This window comes from Taudactylus pleione, unplaced genomic scaffold, assembly GCF_031769625.1.
Source record: "Taudactylus pleione unplaced genomic scaffold, aTauple2 ptg000216l, whole genome shotgun sequence".
Taxonomy (NCBI): domain Eukaryota; kingdom Metazoa; phylum Chordata; class Amphibia; order Anura; family Myobatrachidae; genus Taudactylus; species Taudactylus pleione.
Window position 1 is genome coordinate 6,168,362 of NW_028284618.1, and position 13,713 is coordinate 6,182,074.

Genomic DNA, 13,713 nt, shown 5'->3' on the forward strand with positions numbered 1-13,713 from the left:
ACACTCTCCCTCCGCTCTCCTGTGTGAAATGGCGTCTGATCACGAGGGAGGGACTTTTATATGCAATTCGAAACGCACAATAGCCGATGCCGAGAAGATGACGTTTTGACTCGTTTTGGTATCCAAGCTTGGCGGGAAGATCAGAGCCAGGACTTGGACCCACTCGGAACCAGGGGTGTAGAGAGCCGGCCGGGGGAAGGAAGGGGTGTGGCCTAATTGGGTGGAGGGGCGGCGTCGGACCCCGATAATTAGTACCCGCTCCCCCCCTCTCAGCGCCCCTGCTCGAAACTCCTAAGTTTGGGTGTGTTCGGTTCTGCTTATCTCTAACAAAGATAATGGGGGCGTCACACTTACGAGACCTATACTCTCAATGATTGCTTTAAATTTGTAAATTGTCCTGGAGAAATACACGTGTGATTGGTTGCAGTGGTTGCTTTGTGATCGATTGCAAATACTCATTTTGAGAGCATTTGCAAAGCCCTAGATACATCTGGCTACTTTGGAAGTGCACCTAGGTTGGTAGAAATTCCTGTAGAGGTCCTCTAAGAAAAAGTATAAACACCCCATCCAGTGCCAACCAATTTATTTATTTTATTTATTACCAGTTATTTATACAGCGTACACATATTCCGCAGCGCTTTACAGAGCATATCTGGCCACTCACATCAGTCCCTGCCCCAGTGGAGCTTACAGTCTATATTCCCTACCACATGTACACGCACACACATACAAGCTAGGATTAATTTTTGGTGGGAGCCAATTAACCTACTAGTATATTTTTGGAGTGTGGGAGGAAACCGGAGTACCCGGAGGAAACCCACGCAAGCATAGGGAGACAGGGAGAATATACAAACTCCGCACAGTTAGGGCCTTGGTGCGAATCGAACCCACAACCTCAGTGCTGTGAGGCAGTAAGTCTGTGCTGCCATGATACCTTTAGTACCACATCTTGTGATAAATATAACTTTTGCGTTCATCTCTATACCTGTTTGGCCAAGCCTGATCTGAGGTTTCCATTGAATACAAGAATGAGGGGGCTGTGTCTTCAACATTATATTACTTTGCTCAGAGCAGGTCTAAAAATGCACATCTCCACTGCAGTGTAACGTAAATGGGCAAGATGGGTTCAAATAGAAGCTTTTTTACAAAATAAAAGGCCATGCGCAAATGTGCCCTCTACATTCCATTATTGGTCACTGCAATAATGTTATATACAATAATTCTATATTATTATTATTATTATTATTGTTATAATTTTTTGAACTGGAAATACGGCAAGACACTGGTCAGCAATGATACTCCTATCTTCTTACTATGTTGTTACTCACAGTGTTGTGTTATGGAGCACTTTTTTTAATTACCGTAGTCACTTGACATCATTATTCACATGTGTTCATATCACTTGTGTTCAATAATATTTTTCCGAGATGCAGTAGTGAGTGCAGTCTGGATAATGACGATCAGCTATAAGAAGCCTAATTATTAATTTTTATTATATTAATTATTTTTCATGTATGTTTACAGATTTAATCAGTTTGATGTGGAGGGTTCATCTTCCTGTTCATATGATTATGTTGCTGTCTATGATGGGTCGGACAGCTACAGCCCTCTGGTCGGCAAGTTCTGCGGGAACGTTCCCCCTCCGGTTATAAGGAGCTCCAGCAATCATTTATTCCTAGTCTTTAAGACTGACAGTGGGGTCACAGCCGGTGGCTGGAGAGCATCATTCAGACAGACACTGGGTAAGCACTGACTGCACAGATTAATAAGGCTTATGCTGGCACTTTTATGATGTAAAGGAGTTGTGGACACTTGTTCTCCCTTACACAAAACCCACCTTCTCCCTTCCCAGCCCAGGTGCCAGCACACCCACCTTCAGAACTACAGTGAATTGACTACAGTGCCATTAATAGAGTAAAAATTGTGCTAATTGCAGATTGGCAAACAAAAGAGCAACTCAAAGATTGTATCACTGATAAAGTTAATTTCTCTCCAACTCTAAAGTCCCATACACACTGGACGATGTATTTGAACGATATGAACGATAATGATATATCGTTCAAATCATCCAGTATGTATGCATTACCGACGAACGATCCGTGCTGGGAACGATATCCCCAGTCATCTGTACATGCAGTCCAATCTGGGAATATCGTTAACAAGGACATGCCGCCAAAGTCAGTGACAGGAGAAGAGGAATTGTATACTGTCGTACTTTTATGTCGACATATTGTTATGAATGTTATGATGTTGACATGGTTAAAGTGTAGACAACTGGAAAATGTCGACAGACAAAATGTCGGCATGCCATGTCAACATAGTGAAAAATTTACAGTTAGGGTTAGACGTCGCTATCGTGAACATGTCTGTATTATGGCATGCGCTGTACAGAAACATCGGACGAGTGCGTGTGTTCTCTCCTTTGCATTCCTTGCTGAATCAGGCCCAGTGAGTGATACTGTAGGGGAGAAGGGACCGTGAGAGACACTGCAGAGGAAAAGGGGACTGTGGGAGAGACTGAAGTGGAAAAGGGGACAGTGAGAGATAGCAGGGAGGAAGGGGACAGTGGGAGAGGCTGGAGGGAAGAAGGGAACAATGGGAGTGACTGCAGGGGAAAGGGGGACAATGGGAGCAATTGCAGGGGAAAGAGAGTACCTCTGTGGTGTGCTCCGCAGATGCAGTAGAACCAGCCTTCTTCTGTGCGGTGCCTGTAGAAGCAGAGAGGAAGGGAGAAGAGTAGGGATGGCCATTGACCATCGATAATTCAAAATCATCGATGACTAATGGCCGATGTCAAATAGTTTTAACATCGATGACAGAGTCAATGGTTCTTTCCCATCGATGTAGGAGTAGCAGCTGATACTTTTTTTTTCTGGATGGGACGGAGCTTAACCCCGCCCCCTGGCTGCTGCTAAATCTGCCCCTTTTTTGATTGGCCCATGGTCCCCGTTCCCAACAGCAGCAGTGGCCATCGAGGGGTGCAAACCATCAATGGTTCACCATAGATGATTTGCAAACCATCGATGGAGCCATCGATGGCAATAATCGATGGACACCCCTCCGATGGCCTTCACTAGAGATGAGCAAAAGAGAGCTGGGGGCAGGGCTACTGCAGAGTTGAGGAAGTAACGCTAATCTGGAGGGGGACCTGAGGGGGGAACCTGTCTATGAGAGGGATTTCCCAGGGCAGGTTGCGCCATCATAATCTAGCCCTGCTGCAGGCACCAATGATCCCAGCTACTGCTTCACAGAAGCAGTTTGTAGTTAGGCTCATTCAGGAGCGGATTGGGATAGAAAACCAGCCCAGAAAATTTTTTGGAAGTAGCCATAATGAGGGTGGGATCTGTCGAGGGGACGGCATACTCCCCCCTCATAGGGCCTGATTCTGAGTTGGACACTACAAACCCCTTGCATGGCACACAGCTGTGCGTCTGAATGTGCAATGACTGAGACGCTGCAATACCACTTGGTGCGCCTTTAGACGCCACCATCGGTGGCACCATTAAACTGTGCACCAGGTGTCCTATGCTAGGTCAGATCATCCAACTGAGTATGACCTCCAATGTGAGCGATTTAGCGTCTCTGTGCGCAGCCACTTTCAGCAACACCCTTGCGACTCTCCCAAAAAAATACTATGCTACTGTATATCTGTGTCTGATTAGCCAACCCCCTATAACAGGGGTGAGGAACCTTTTTTCTGCCGAGGGCCATTTTGATATATATATAACAATATTTGCGGGACCGGTGCAGGCCATGAACCTCCACGTGACATCACACGGGGGCGGGGCCACAGTAACTAATGATTACAGCAATCCCTGGAGCATCCTGAGGATGCTCTGGGCAGCTGTATGGGCAGAGGTGTGACCATCTGAAGCGTCCTAAGGACACTCCAGGCAGCACTGCTGCATAGATTCTGGCTGCAGGGTCTCATTCTAGGCACCCTGCTAGCCAGATGAGGCTAGCAGAAAAAAGCTCAGAGGGCCATACCAAATGATTCCGGGAGCCTTATACGGCCCCCGGGCCTGAAGTTCCCCATTCCTGCCCTATAACCACCCAGGAATGCCCAACACATTTATAATACACCTCTCCATGCATCTCTCTGTGCTGTGACTCTGTATAAACACCATCAGGAATGGTGCAACTAAGACACGTGCAGACGAAAAACATCACTTCACATCATACGTCTCCTGTAATAGAACAGGTACAGCCAATGCTGTGGAGGAAGAGGGCCCTAGCTGACCTGGAAGGACTCAATGGGAGGGGACAACATGCTGCCGGAGCTAGCCTCGCAGAACACATGCTGCTGCAGCTGGGCAACCCTCCCGCGGCCATTATACTTTTTAACTATAGAACCACCGCTGCCCGATTCAAGCTCAGCGGAGTTCCAATCCAGCCCAGCAAGCATTGTAAGCACTGTGCTGCAGCTTGATACAGCCGGGAGTCAGGCAGGAACATTCCCGGCTGTCAGGCACATGTATCATACTTGCCTACCCTCCCAATTCAGCTGGGAGCATCCCGATGCCGATCTGCGAAGTCGGCAACCCTGACATGTATACAGACAGCACAGCAGGTGCCCTAATGCCGCACAATTGTACCGGCCCAGACCGCCCCTGATTGTCTCGCAGAAAGCTTTGTTTTGGAAAAAAAGACTATGTATAGATAGACAGCCATGTGCCTTTTCCAACTGTTTAGATAACTACAAATCACAGCATGTCCTACAGGCCTTATGTTAGGACTTGTAGTCTCACAGAAGCTAGCAAATGGCAGGCTGCCTAATCATTTGTAAACTCTAGAACTATTATTATCTTTTATTATGGTACTCCTATGTCATACTCGCCTACTTTTGAAAAAGCATTTCAGGGAGATTGTAAAAGCAGCACCTATGAGCGCAGTGGTAAAGTGGGCGTGTACCGCTACATCTGAGAGGCGTGTCACTCATAATACTGATTTACATCCAAATGTGAAACGAACCCAAAAGCAGTTAGTATGATCTATTTGTTGATGAAAACACACTGATACATTCCAGAAAATGCATGTAGCCATAGGGATCATTGGGCCTTATAACCAATGCATGGAATTGATACTAATGATCCCATTTGAATGTAAATATCTGTTTATTTCTATATATAACATATTCATAATGGGGGTAAGGTGCAATCAGGGAGATTGCTAGACTCTTCAGGGAGACAGGGAGATTGCTACTGTTTCAGGGAGTCTCCCTGACAATCAGGGAGAGTTGGCAAGTACGTGCTATGTTCTCTGTAATCAGAGACTTAAATGATCTTCATCCCTGCAATGGCTTATTATATAAATTTACCAGTGTGTGATTACATTGGTGACACTGGTGTACGTCAGTTAGACCTCCCTGTATTTGCCATGTCCCCAGTAGATGCTATAGCTCTAATCTCCTCATTATGTCAGTGCTGCGCCCTGCTGACCATTCCCTCACAGGGGCCTTGTCTGTAGATAAGTGAAGTCACATGTGTGAGCCACAAGTCATGTTAGTTACACAGCGGCCTCAAAATACCTCTCTGTAATGCGGACTAACTTGATATAGATGATTTTTATTTTTATGTTTATTTCAGATAGTAAACACGTGACAAGTGAAAGAAAATGTTGCTCTCCTAAAAGAGAAAGTTGTTAGTTTGAATAATTGTTGTGTCTGAGGCTCCCAATCATTTAATCTAATGCAGGACACTGTTGTACATTTAATCTAATGCAGGACACTGTTGTACATTTAATCTAATGCAGGACACTGTTGTACATTTAATCTAATGCAGGACACTATTGTACATTTAATCTAATGCAGGGCACTATTGTACATTTAATCTAATGCAGGGCACTATTGTACATTTAATCTAATGCAGGGCACTATTGTACATTTAATCTAATGCAGGACACTATTGTACATTTAATCTAATGCAGGGCACTATTGTACATTTAATCTAATGCAGGACACTATTGTACATTTAATCTAATGCAGGGCACTATTGTACATTTAATCTAATACAGGACACTATTGTACATTTAATCTAATGCAGGGAACTATTGTACATTTAATCTAATGCAGGATACTATTGTACATTTAATCTAATGCAGGACACTATTGTACATTTAATCTAATGCAGGGCACTATTGTACATTTAATCTAATGCAGGACACTGTTGTACATTTAATCTAATGCAGGACACTGTTGTACATTTAATCTAATGCAGGGCACTGTTGTACATTTAATCTAATGCAGGACACTATTGTACATTTAATCTAATGCAGGGCACTATTGTACATTTAATCTAATGCAGGGCACTGTTGTACATTTAATCTAATGCAGGGCACTGTTGTACATTTAATCTAATGCAGGACACTATTGTACATTTAATCTAATGCAGGGCACTATTGTACATTTAATCTAATGCAGGACACTATTGTACATTTAATCTAATGCAGGACACTATTGTACATTTAAACTAATGCAGGGCATTATTGTACATTTAATCTAATGCAGGGCACTATTGTATATTTAATCTAATGCAGGGTACTATTGTACATTTAATCTAATGCAGGGCACTATTGTACATTTAATCTAATGCAGGGCACTATTGTACATTTAATCTAATGCAGGACACTATTGTACATTTAATCTAATGCAGGGCACTATTGTACATTTAATCTAATGCAGGACACTATTGTACATTTAATCTAATGCAGGGCACTATTGTACATTTAATCTAATGCAGGGCACTATTGTACATTTAATCTAATGCAGGATACTATTGTACATTTAATCTAATGCAGGATACTATTGTACATTTAATCTAATGCAGAGCACTGTTGTACATTTAATCTAATGCAGGACACTGTTGTACATTTAATCTAATGCAGGGCACTATTGTACATTTAATCTAATGCAGGACACTGTTGTACATTTAATCTAATGCAGGATACTGTTGTACATTTAATCTAATGCAGGGCACTATTGTACATTTAATCTAATGCAGGACACTATTGTACATTTAATCTAATGCAGGGCATTATTGTACATTTAATCTAATGCAGGACACTATTGTACATTTAATCTAATGCAGGGCACTATTGTACATTTAATCTAATGCAGGGCACTATTGTACATTTAATCTAATGCAGGACACTGTTGTACATTTAATCTAATGCAGGATACTGTTGTACATTTAATCTAATGCAGGGCACTGTTGTACATTTAATCTAATGCAGGACACTATTGTACATTTAATCTAATGCAGGGCATTATTGTACATTTAATCTAATGCAGGATACTATTGTACATTTAATCTAATGCAGGACACTATTGTACATTTAATCTAATGCAGGACACTATTGTACATTTAATCTAATGCAGGGCACTATTGTACATTTAATCTAATGCAGGGCACTATTGTACATTTAATCTAATGCAGGGCACTATTGTACATTTAATCTAATGCAGGGCACTATTGTACATTTAATCTAATGCAGGACACTATTGTACATTTAATCTAATGCAGGACACTATTGTACATTTAATCTAATGCAGGGCACTATTGTACATTTAATCTAATGCAGGGCACTATTGTACATTTAATCTAATGCAGGACACTATTGTACATTTAATCTAATGCAGGACACTGTTGTACATTTAATCTAATGCAGGGCACTATTGTACATTTAATCTAATGCAGGACACTGTTGTACATTTAATCTAATGCAGGATACTGTTGTACATTTAATCTAATGCAGGGCACTGTTGTACATTTAATCTAATGCAGGATACTGTTGTACATTTAATCTAATGCAGGGCACTGTTGTACATTTAATCTAATGCAGGACACTATTGTACATTTAATCTAATGCAGGGCATTATTGTACATTTAATCTAATGCAGGATACTATTGTACATTTAATCTAATGCAGGACACTGTTGTACATTTAATCTAATGCAGGACACTATTGTACATTTAATCTAATGCAGGACACTATTGTACATTTAATCTAATGCAGGACACTATTGTACATTTAATCTAATGCAGGGCACTATTGTACATTTAATCTAATGCAGGGTACTATTGTACATTTAATCTAATGCAGGGCACTATTGTACATTTAATCTAATGCAGGGCACTATTGTACATTTAATCTAATGCAGGGCACTATTGTACATTTAATCTAATGCAGGGCATTATTGTACATTTAATCTAATGCAGGGCACTATTGTACATTTAATCTAATGCAGGGCACTATTGTACATTTAATCTAATGCAGGGCACTATTGTACATTTAATCTAATGCAGGGCACTATTGTACAACAACACTGTTTACATTTCAGATTTGCAGATATTAATGCACATTTTAAGTTGTATGAAACCTCTGGCCAGAACTGAAGCGATGACCAATTGGTGAATTATCAGAAGGCTGTTCTATTTTCAGTGGTCTCTCTTAAACCGGGGTGGGCAATAATCTGCCCGCCAGATGCTGGTGAACTACACATCCCAGCATGCCCTGCCACAGTTTTAACATGGCCAAAATGCAAAACTGTGGCAGGGCATGCTGACTCCTGCTGTAGAGAATAGCAGCAATTGGGTGGGGGGTTTAATGTTTGGAAGCTGTATGCCTGTCTGGTTTTCCCATTGCTTCACAAAGGATGTGACTATATCAGCTCTGAAATGATAATGAATTAGTTTCCCTTTGTATATGTCTACTGTAAATATTAACCTTTATCAGTAGAGATTGAAATAAATATATTTTTAGGTCTTTAATATACAGAGCCATAGAGAGAGCCGTCCCGGTTCCAGAAAAAGGTGACGCGGCCTAATCAAGGGCGGCGTGTCGCAAATCTGGAGCAGTGGGGCGCGATCAGTGTAATCACCCCCCCCCCCCTCACAGGCAGAGGAGACTGTTGCAGTCTCACACAGCAGCATGTGCTGTGCTGCTAACAGGTAAGAGGGGGGCGGTACTGGACCCGAGCCCCTGCTGGGCCCCTTCAGCAAGCCTGGATAATTAGTACCCCCCCTCTCTGCACCCCTCATTGTATACATGGGGAAAATAGGTTAAAGTTAAGGTGTTGTAACTTTCTGATATTTGTTGCCAGCACTGAATGGTTCTCTGTGAAATGGGTTTATTAGAGCTGCTTCTGTAAGATCCAGATTACATTACTGTAATATGTCACGCTGGGAGGCGGTTTTCTGGAAGCTGAGGCCTGAGGCTGCGGGAGGAAATGGAGGCGAGGGGACTGAATGTACGACCTCCGCATCCACGGGTCTTGGTCGTTGGCGAGACCTAGTCAAAGGTGCAGAATCTAACCCACGAGATGGTGTTCACCAGTGACCCCACCAATCGGGATATGGGCTTGAGCTGCACCTCGTAAGCAGGTCGCGGTCCTTTGACTAGGTGATCAATGCCTGCGGGAAAAAGGAGAGATGAACACTCGTGGCCCAAAGGGTCTGTGCCAGTAAGGGGCACGTAGGGACACTGTACTTGAGGTACAAAGAAGTGTGCACTGCGGACACACTCTACCGGGTTGCCGGTTAGAAAGAGTGCACCACGGTGCAATACTGTAACACGTAGGTAGGGACCACAGAGTCCAGTAACGAGGTGGGTAGTGGTACTGGAGCCAGCCAGAGATTATGACGCTGGAGAGGTGGGTACGTATAACTACACTCAGGCTGTGATGGTAAAGCACTGGTGAAATGGATAGTATACTGCACACAGGCGAGGTGGTAACGCACTGATGAGATGAATGATATAGCTGCACACAGGCTGAGATGGTAAAGTACTGATGAGATGAATGATATAGCTGCACACAGGCTGAGGTGGTAAAGCACTGGTGAGATGAATGGTATAGCTGTACACAGGCTGAGATGGTAAAGCACTGATGAGATGAATGATATAGCTGTACACAGGCTGAGATGGTAAAGCACTGATGAGATGAATGATATAGCTGTACACAGGCTGAGATGGTAAAGCACTGATGAGATGAATGATATAGCTGCACACAGGCTGAGATGGTAAAGCACTGATGAGATGGATGATATAGCTGCACACAGGCTGAGATGGTAAAGCACTGGTGAGATGGATGATATAGCTGCACACAGGAATAGATCACTGGAAGCAAGGGAACCTTCGAACGAGAGACCACTAGTAACACTAGCAGCGACAATGGTTGTTCAGGCAACTACCTGATACACAGGTGCCGGATATATACCCCTGGAAGCCCACTGATTGGTCCACAGCATCAGCTGACCGGCCAGACTGTCAGGGAAGGAAGGATAGTCAGAGAAGGAAGTGTCATGGCGGCGCCCATGACAGGAACTCCGATCCCCGCGCACCAGGCCACCCGAGACACCAGCATCAGGGAGAATGCTCAGCACCTCCCACGTCGCCGCACCAGCCGTCCGACTGCACGGGAAGTCAGAGGAAGCCGGCGGGACGGTAAGGGACGGCCGATCCCCGGCTGAACTCTGACATAATATTTCTAGCAGTAAGTAGAGGTCAGCCCTGGGACTGACCCTTGGTGGAGGAAATACATGTGACATCACTGCAGTGACATCACAGGATTTCCTCCTGAAAGTGTGAAGCAGCAGCGAGGGTGCTAGGAATAGCATCTCAGAGCTGTCAGAGACAGTCAGCGTTAATGGTAATTTTAAACCAGCAGTGCATAAAAGAGTGGCCACTAATTTGGCATTTTATTGCGTCAGACAAGGAGGAAGGGGCTGCTGAGATTTATCTATTTTTTAAGTAGTGGATAAGCAGGGCTGCTGAAGGGGCACAGGTGCGCCAGGCACCTCTATGCTGTGATAATGCACACACCCTCAGGCGCTGAAGAAGATGGGGTTCCAGCAGCGACAGACTGGTGCTGATACGCGAGCCCGCCATTGTTAGCACACGCGCACGAAAAGGATTATGGCCATGTCTCACTGGGATGTGGTCTCACGGCAAACCCCGTCTCTATGCATGTAATCAGAGCAGCTCCAATGCTCAGCCAGGCTTTCAAGTGGCCAGACCGACCCATCTGGCCATCGGCCCTTCTGGCATTTGCCAGAAGAGCCAGTTAGCCAGTCCGGCCTCGGGTATCAGCCTCCGTGCTGCTGTGTGATGGGTGCAGCACATGCACACAGTAAGTATTGAGTATGATGGGTGCAGCACACATACACACAGTAACTAATGAGTATGATGGGTGCTGCACAAACACACAGTAAGTAATGAGTATGATGGGTGCAGCGCATACACACAGTAACTAATGAGTATGATGGGTGCAGCACATACATACACACAGTAAGTAATGAGTATGATGGGTGCAGCACATACACACAGTAAGTAATGAGTATGATGGGTGCAGCACATATACACAGTAACTAATGAGTATGATGGGTGCAGCACATACACACAGTAAATAATGAGTATGATGGGTGCAGCACATACACACAGTGAGTAATGAGTATGATGGGTGCAGCACATACACACAGTAACTAATGAGTATAATGGGTGCAGCACATACACAAAGTAAGTAATGAGTATGATGGGTGCAGCACATACATACAGTAACTAATGAGTATGATGGGTGCTGCACATACACACAGTAAGTAATGAGTATGATGGGTGCAGCACATACACAGAGTAAGTAGTGAGTATGATGGGTGCAGCACATACACGCAGTAAGTAATGAGTATGATGGGTGCAGCACATACACACAATAAGTAATGAGTATGATGGATGTAGCACATATACACAGTAGGTAGAGTATGATGGGTGCAGCACATACACACAGTAAATAATGAGAATGATGGGTGCAGCACATACACACAGTAAGTAATGAGTATGATGGGTGCAGCACATATACACAGTAGGTAGAGTATGATGGGTGCAGCACATAGACACAGTAAGTAATGAGTATGATGGGTGCAGCACATACACAGAGTAAGTAGTGAGTATGATGGGTGCAGCACATACACACAGTAAGTAATGAGTATGATGGGTGCAGCACATACACACAGTAAGTAATGAGTATGATGGATGTAGCACATATACACAGTAGGTAGAGTATGATGGGTGCAGCACATACACACAGTAAATAATGAGTATGATGGGTGCAGCGCATACACACAGTAAGTAATGAGTATGATGGGTGCAGCACATATACACAGTAGGTAGAGTATGATGGGTGCAGCACATACACACAGTAAATAATGAGTATGATGGGTGCAGCGCATACACACAGTAAGTAAAGAGTATGATGGGTGCAGCACATATACACAGTAGGTATTGAGTATGATGGGTGTAGCACTTGCACACAGTAAGTAATGAGTATGATGGGTGTAGCACTTGCACACAGTAAGTAATGAGTATGATGGGTGTAGCACATAGACACAGTAAGTAATGAGTATGATGGGTGTAGCACATACACACAGTAAGTAATGAGTATGATGGGTGCAGCGCATACACACAGTAAGTAATGAGTATGATGGGTGCTGCACAAACACACAGTAAGAAATGAGTATGATGGGTGCAGCACATACACAGAGTAAGTAGTGAGTATGATGGGTGCTGCACAAACACACAGTAAGTAATGAGTATGATGGGTGCAGCGCATACACACAGTAAGTAATGAGTATGATGGGTGCAGCGCATACACACAGTAAATAATGAGTATGATGGGTGCAGCGCATACACACAGTAAGTAATGAGTATGATGGATGTAGCACATAGACACAGTAAGTATTGAGTATGATGGGTGCAGCACATACACACAGTAACTAATGAGTATGATGGGTGCAGCACATACACACAGTAAGTAATGAGTATGATGGGTGTAGCACATACACACAGTAACTAATGAGTATGATGGGTGCAGCACATACACTCAGTAACTAATGAGTATGATGGGTGCAGCACATACACACAGTAAGTAGTGAGTATGATGGGTGTAGCACATACACAAAGTAAGTAATGAGTATGATGGGTGCAGCGCATACACACAGTAAGTAATGAGTATGATGGGTGCTGCACAAACACACAGTAAGTAATGAGTATGATGGTTGCAGCACATACACAGAGTAACTAATGAGTATGATGGGTGCAGCACATACATACACACAGTAAGTAATGAGTATGATGGGTGCTGCACAAACACACAGTAAGTAATGAGTATGATGGATGCAGCACATACACAGAGTAAGTAGTGAGTATGATGGGTGCTGCACAAACACACAGTAAGTAATGAGTATGATGGGTGCAGCACATACACAGAGTAACTAATGAGTATGATGGGTGCAGCACATACATACACACAGTAAGTAATGAGTATGATGGGTGCTGCACAAACACACAGTAAGTAATGAGTATGATGGGTGCAGCACATACACAGAGTAAGTAGTGAGTATGATGGGTGCTGCACAAACACACAGTAAGTAATGAGTATGATGGGTGCAGCGCATACACACAGTAAGTAATGAGTATGATGGGTGCAGCACATACACACAGTAAGTAATGAGTATGATGGATGTAGCACATACACACAGTAAGTAGTGAGTATGATGGGTGTAGCACATACACACAGTAAATAATGAGTATGATGGGTGCAGCGCATACACACAGTAAGTAATGAGTATGATGGATGTAGCACATAGACACAGTAAGTATTGAGTATGATGGGTGCAGCACATACACACAGTAACTAATGAGTATGATGGGTGCAGCACATACACA

The 13,713-nt window shown here is 43.6% G+C and overlaps 1 protein-coding gene across 1 annotated transcript in view; it reads left to right on the forward strand.

Annotated features, from left to right (window-relative positions):
• CUBN (cubilin) overlaps nt 1–13,713 on the forward strand; it is a 321,603-nt gene that overhangs the window by 254,435 nt on the left and 53,455 nt on the right. The window contains exon 59 of the mRNA XM_088478650.1: nt 1,525–1,742. Coding sequence (XP_088334776.1) covers nt 1,525–1,742 — 218 coding nt within the window. The remainder of the gene's footprint in view (nt 1–1,524; nt 1,743–13,713) is intronic.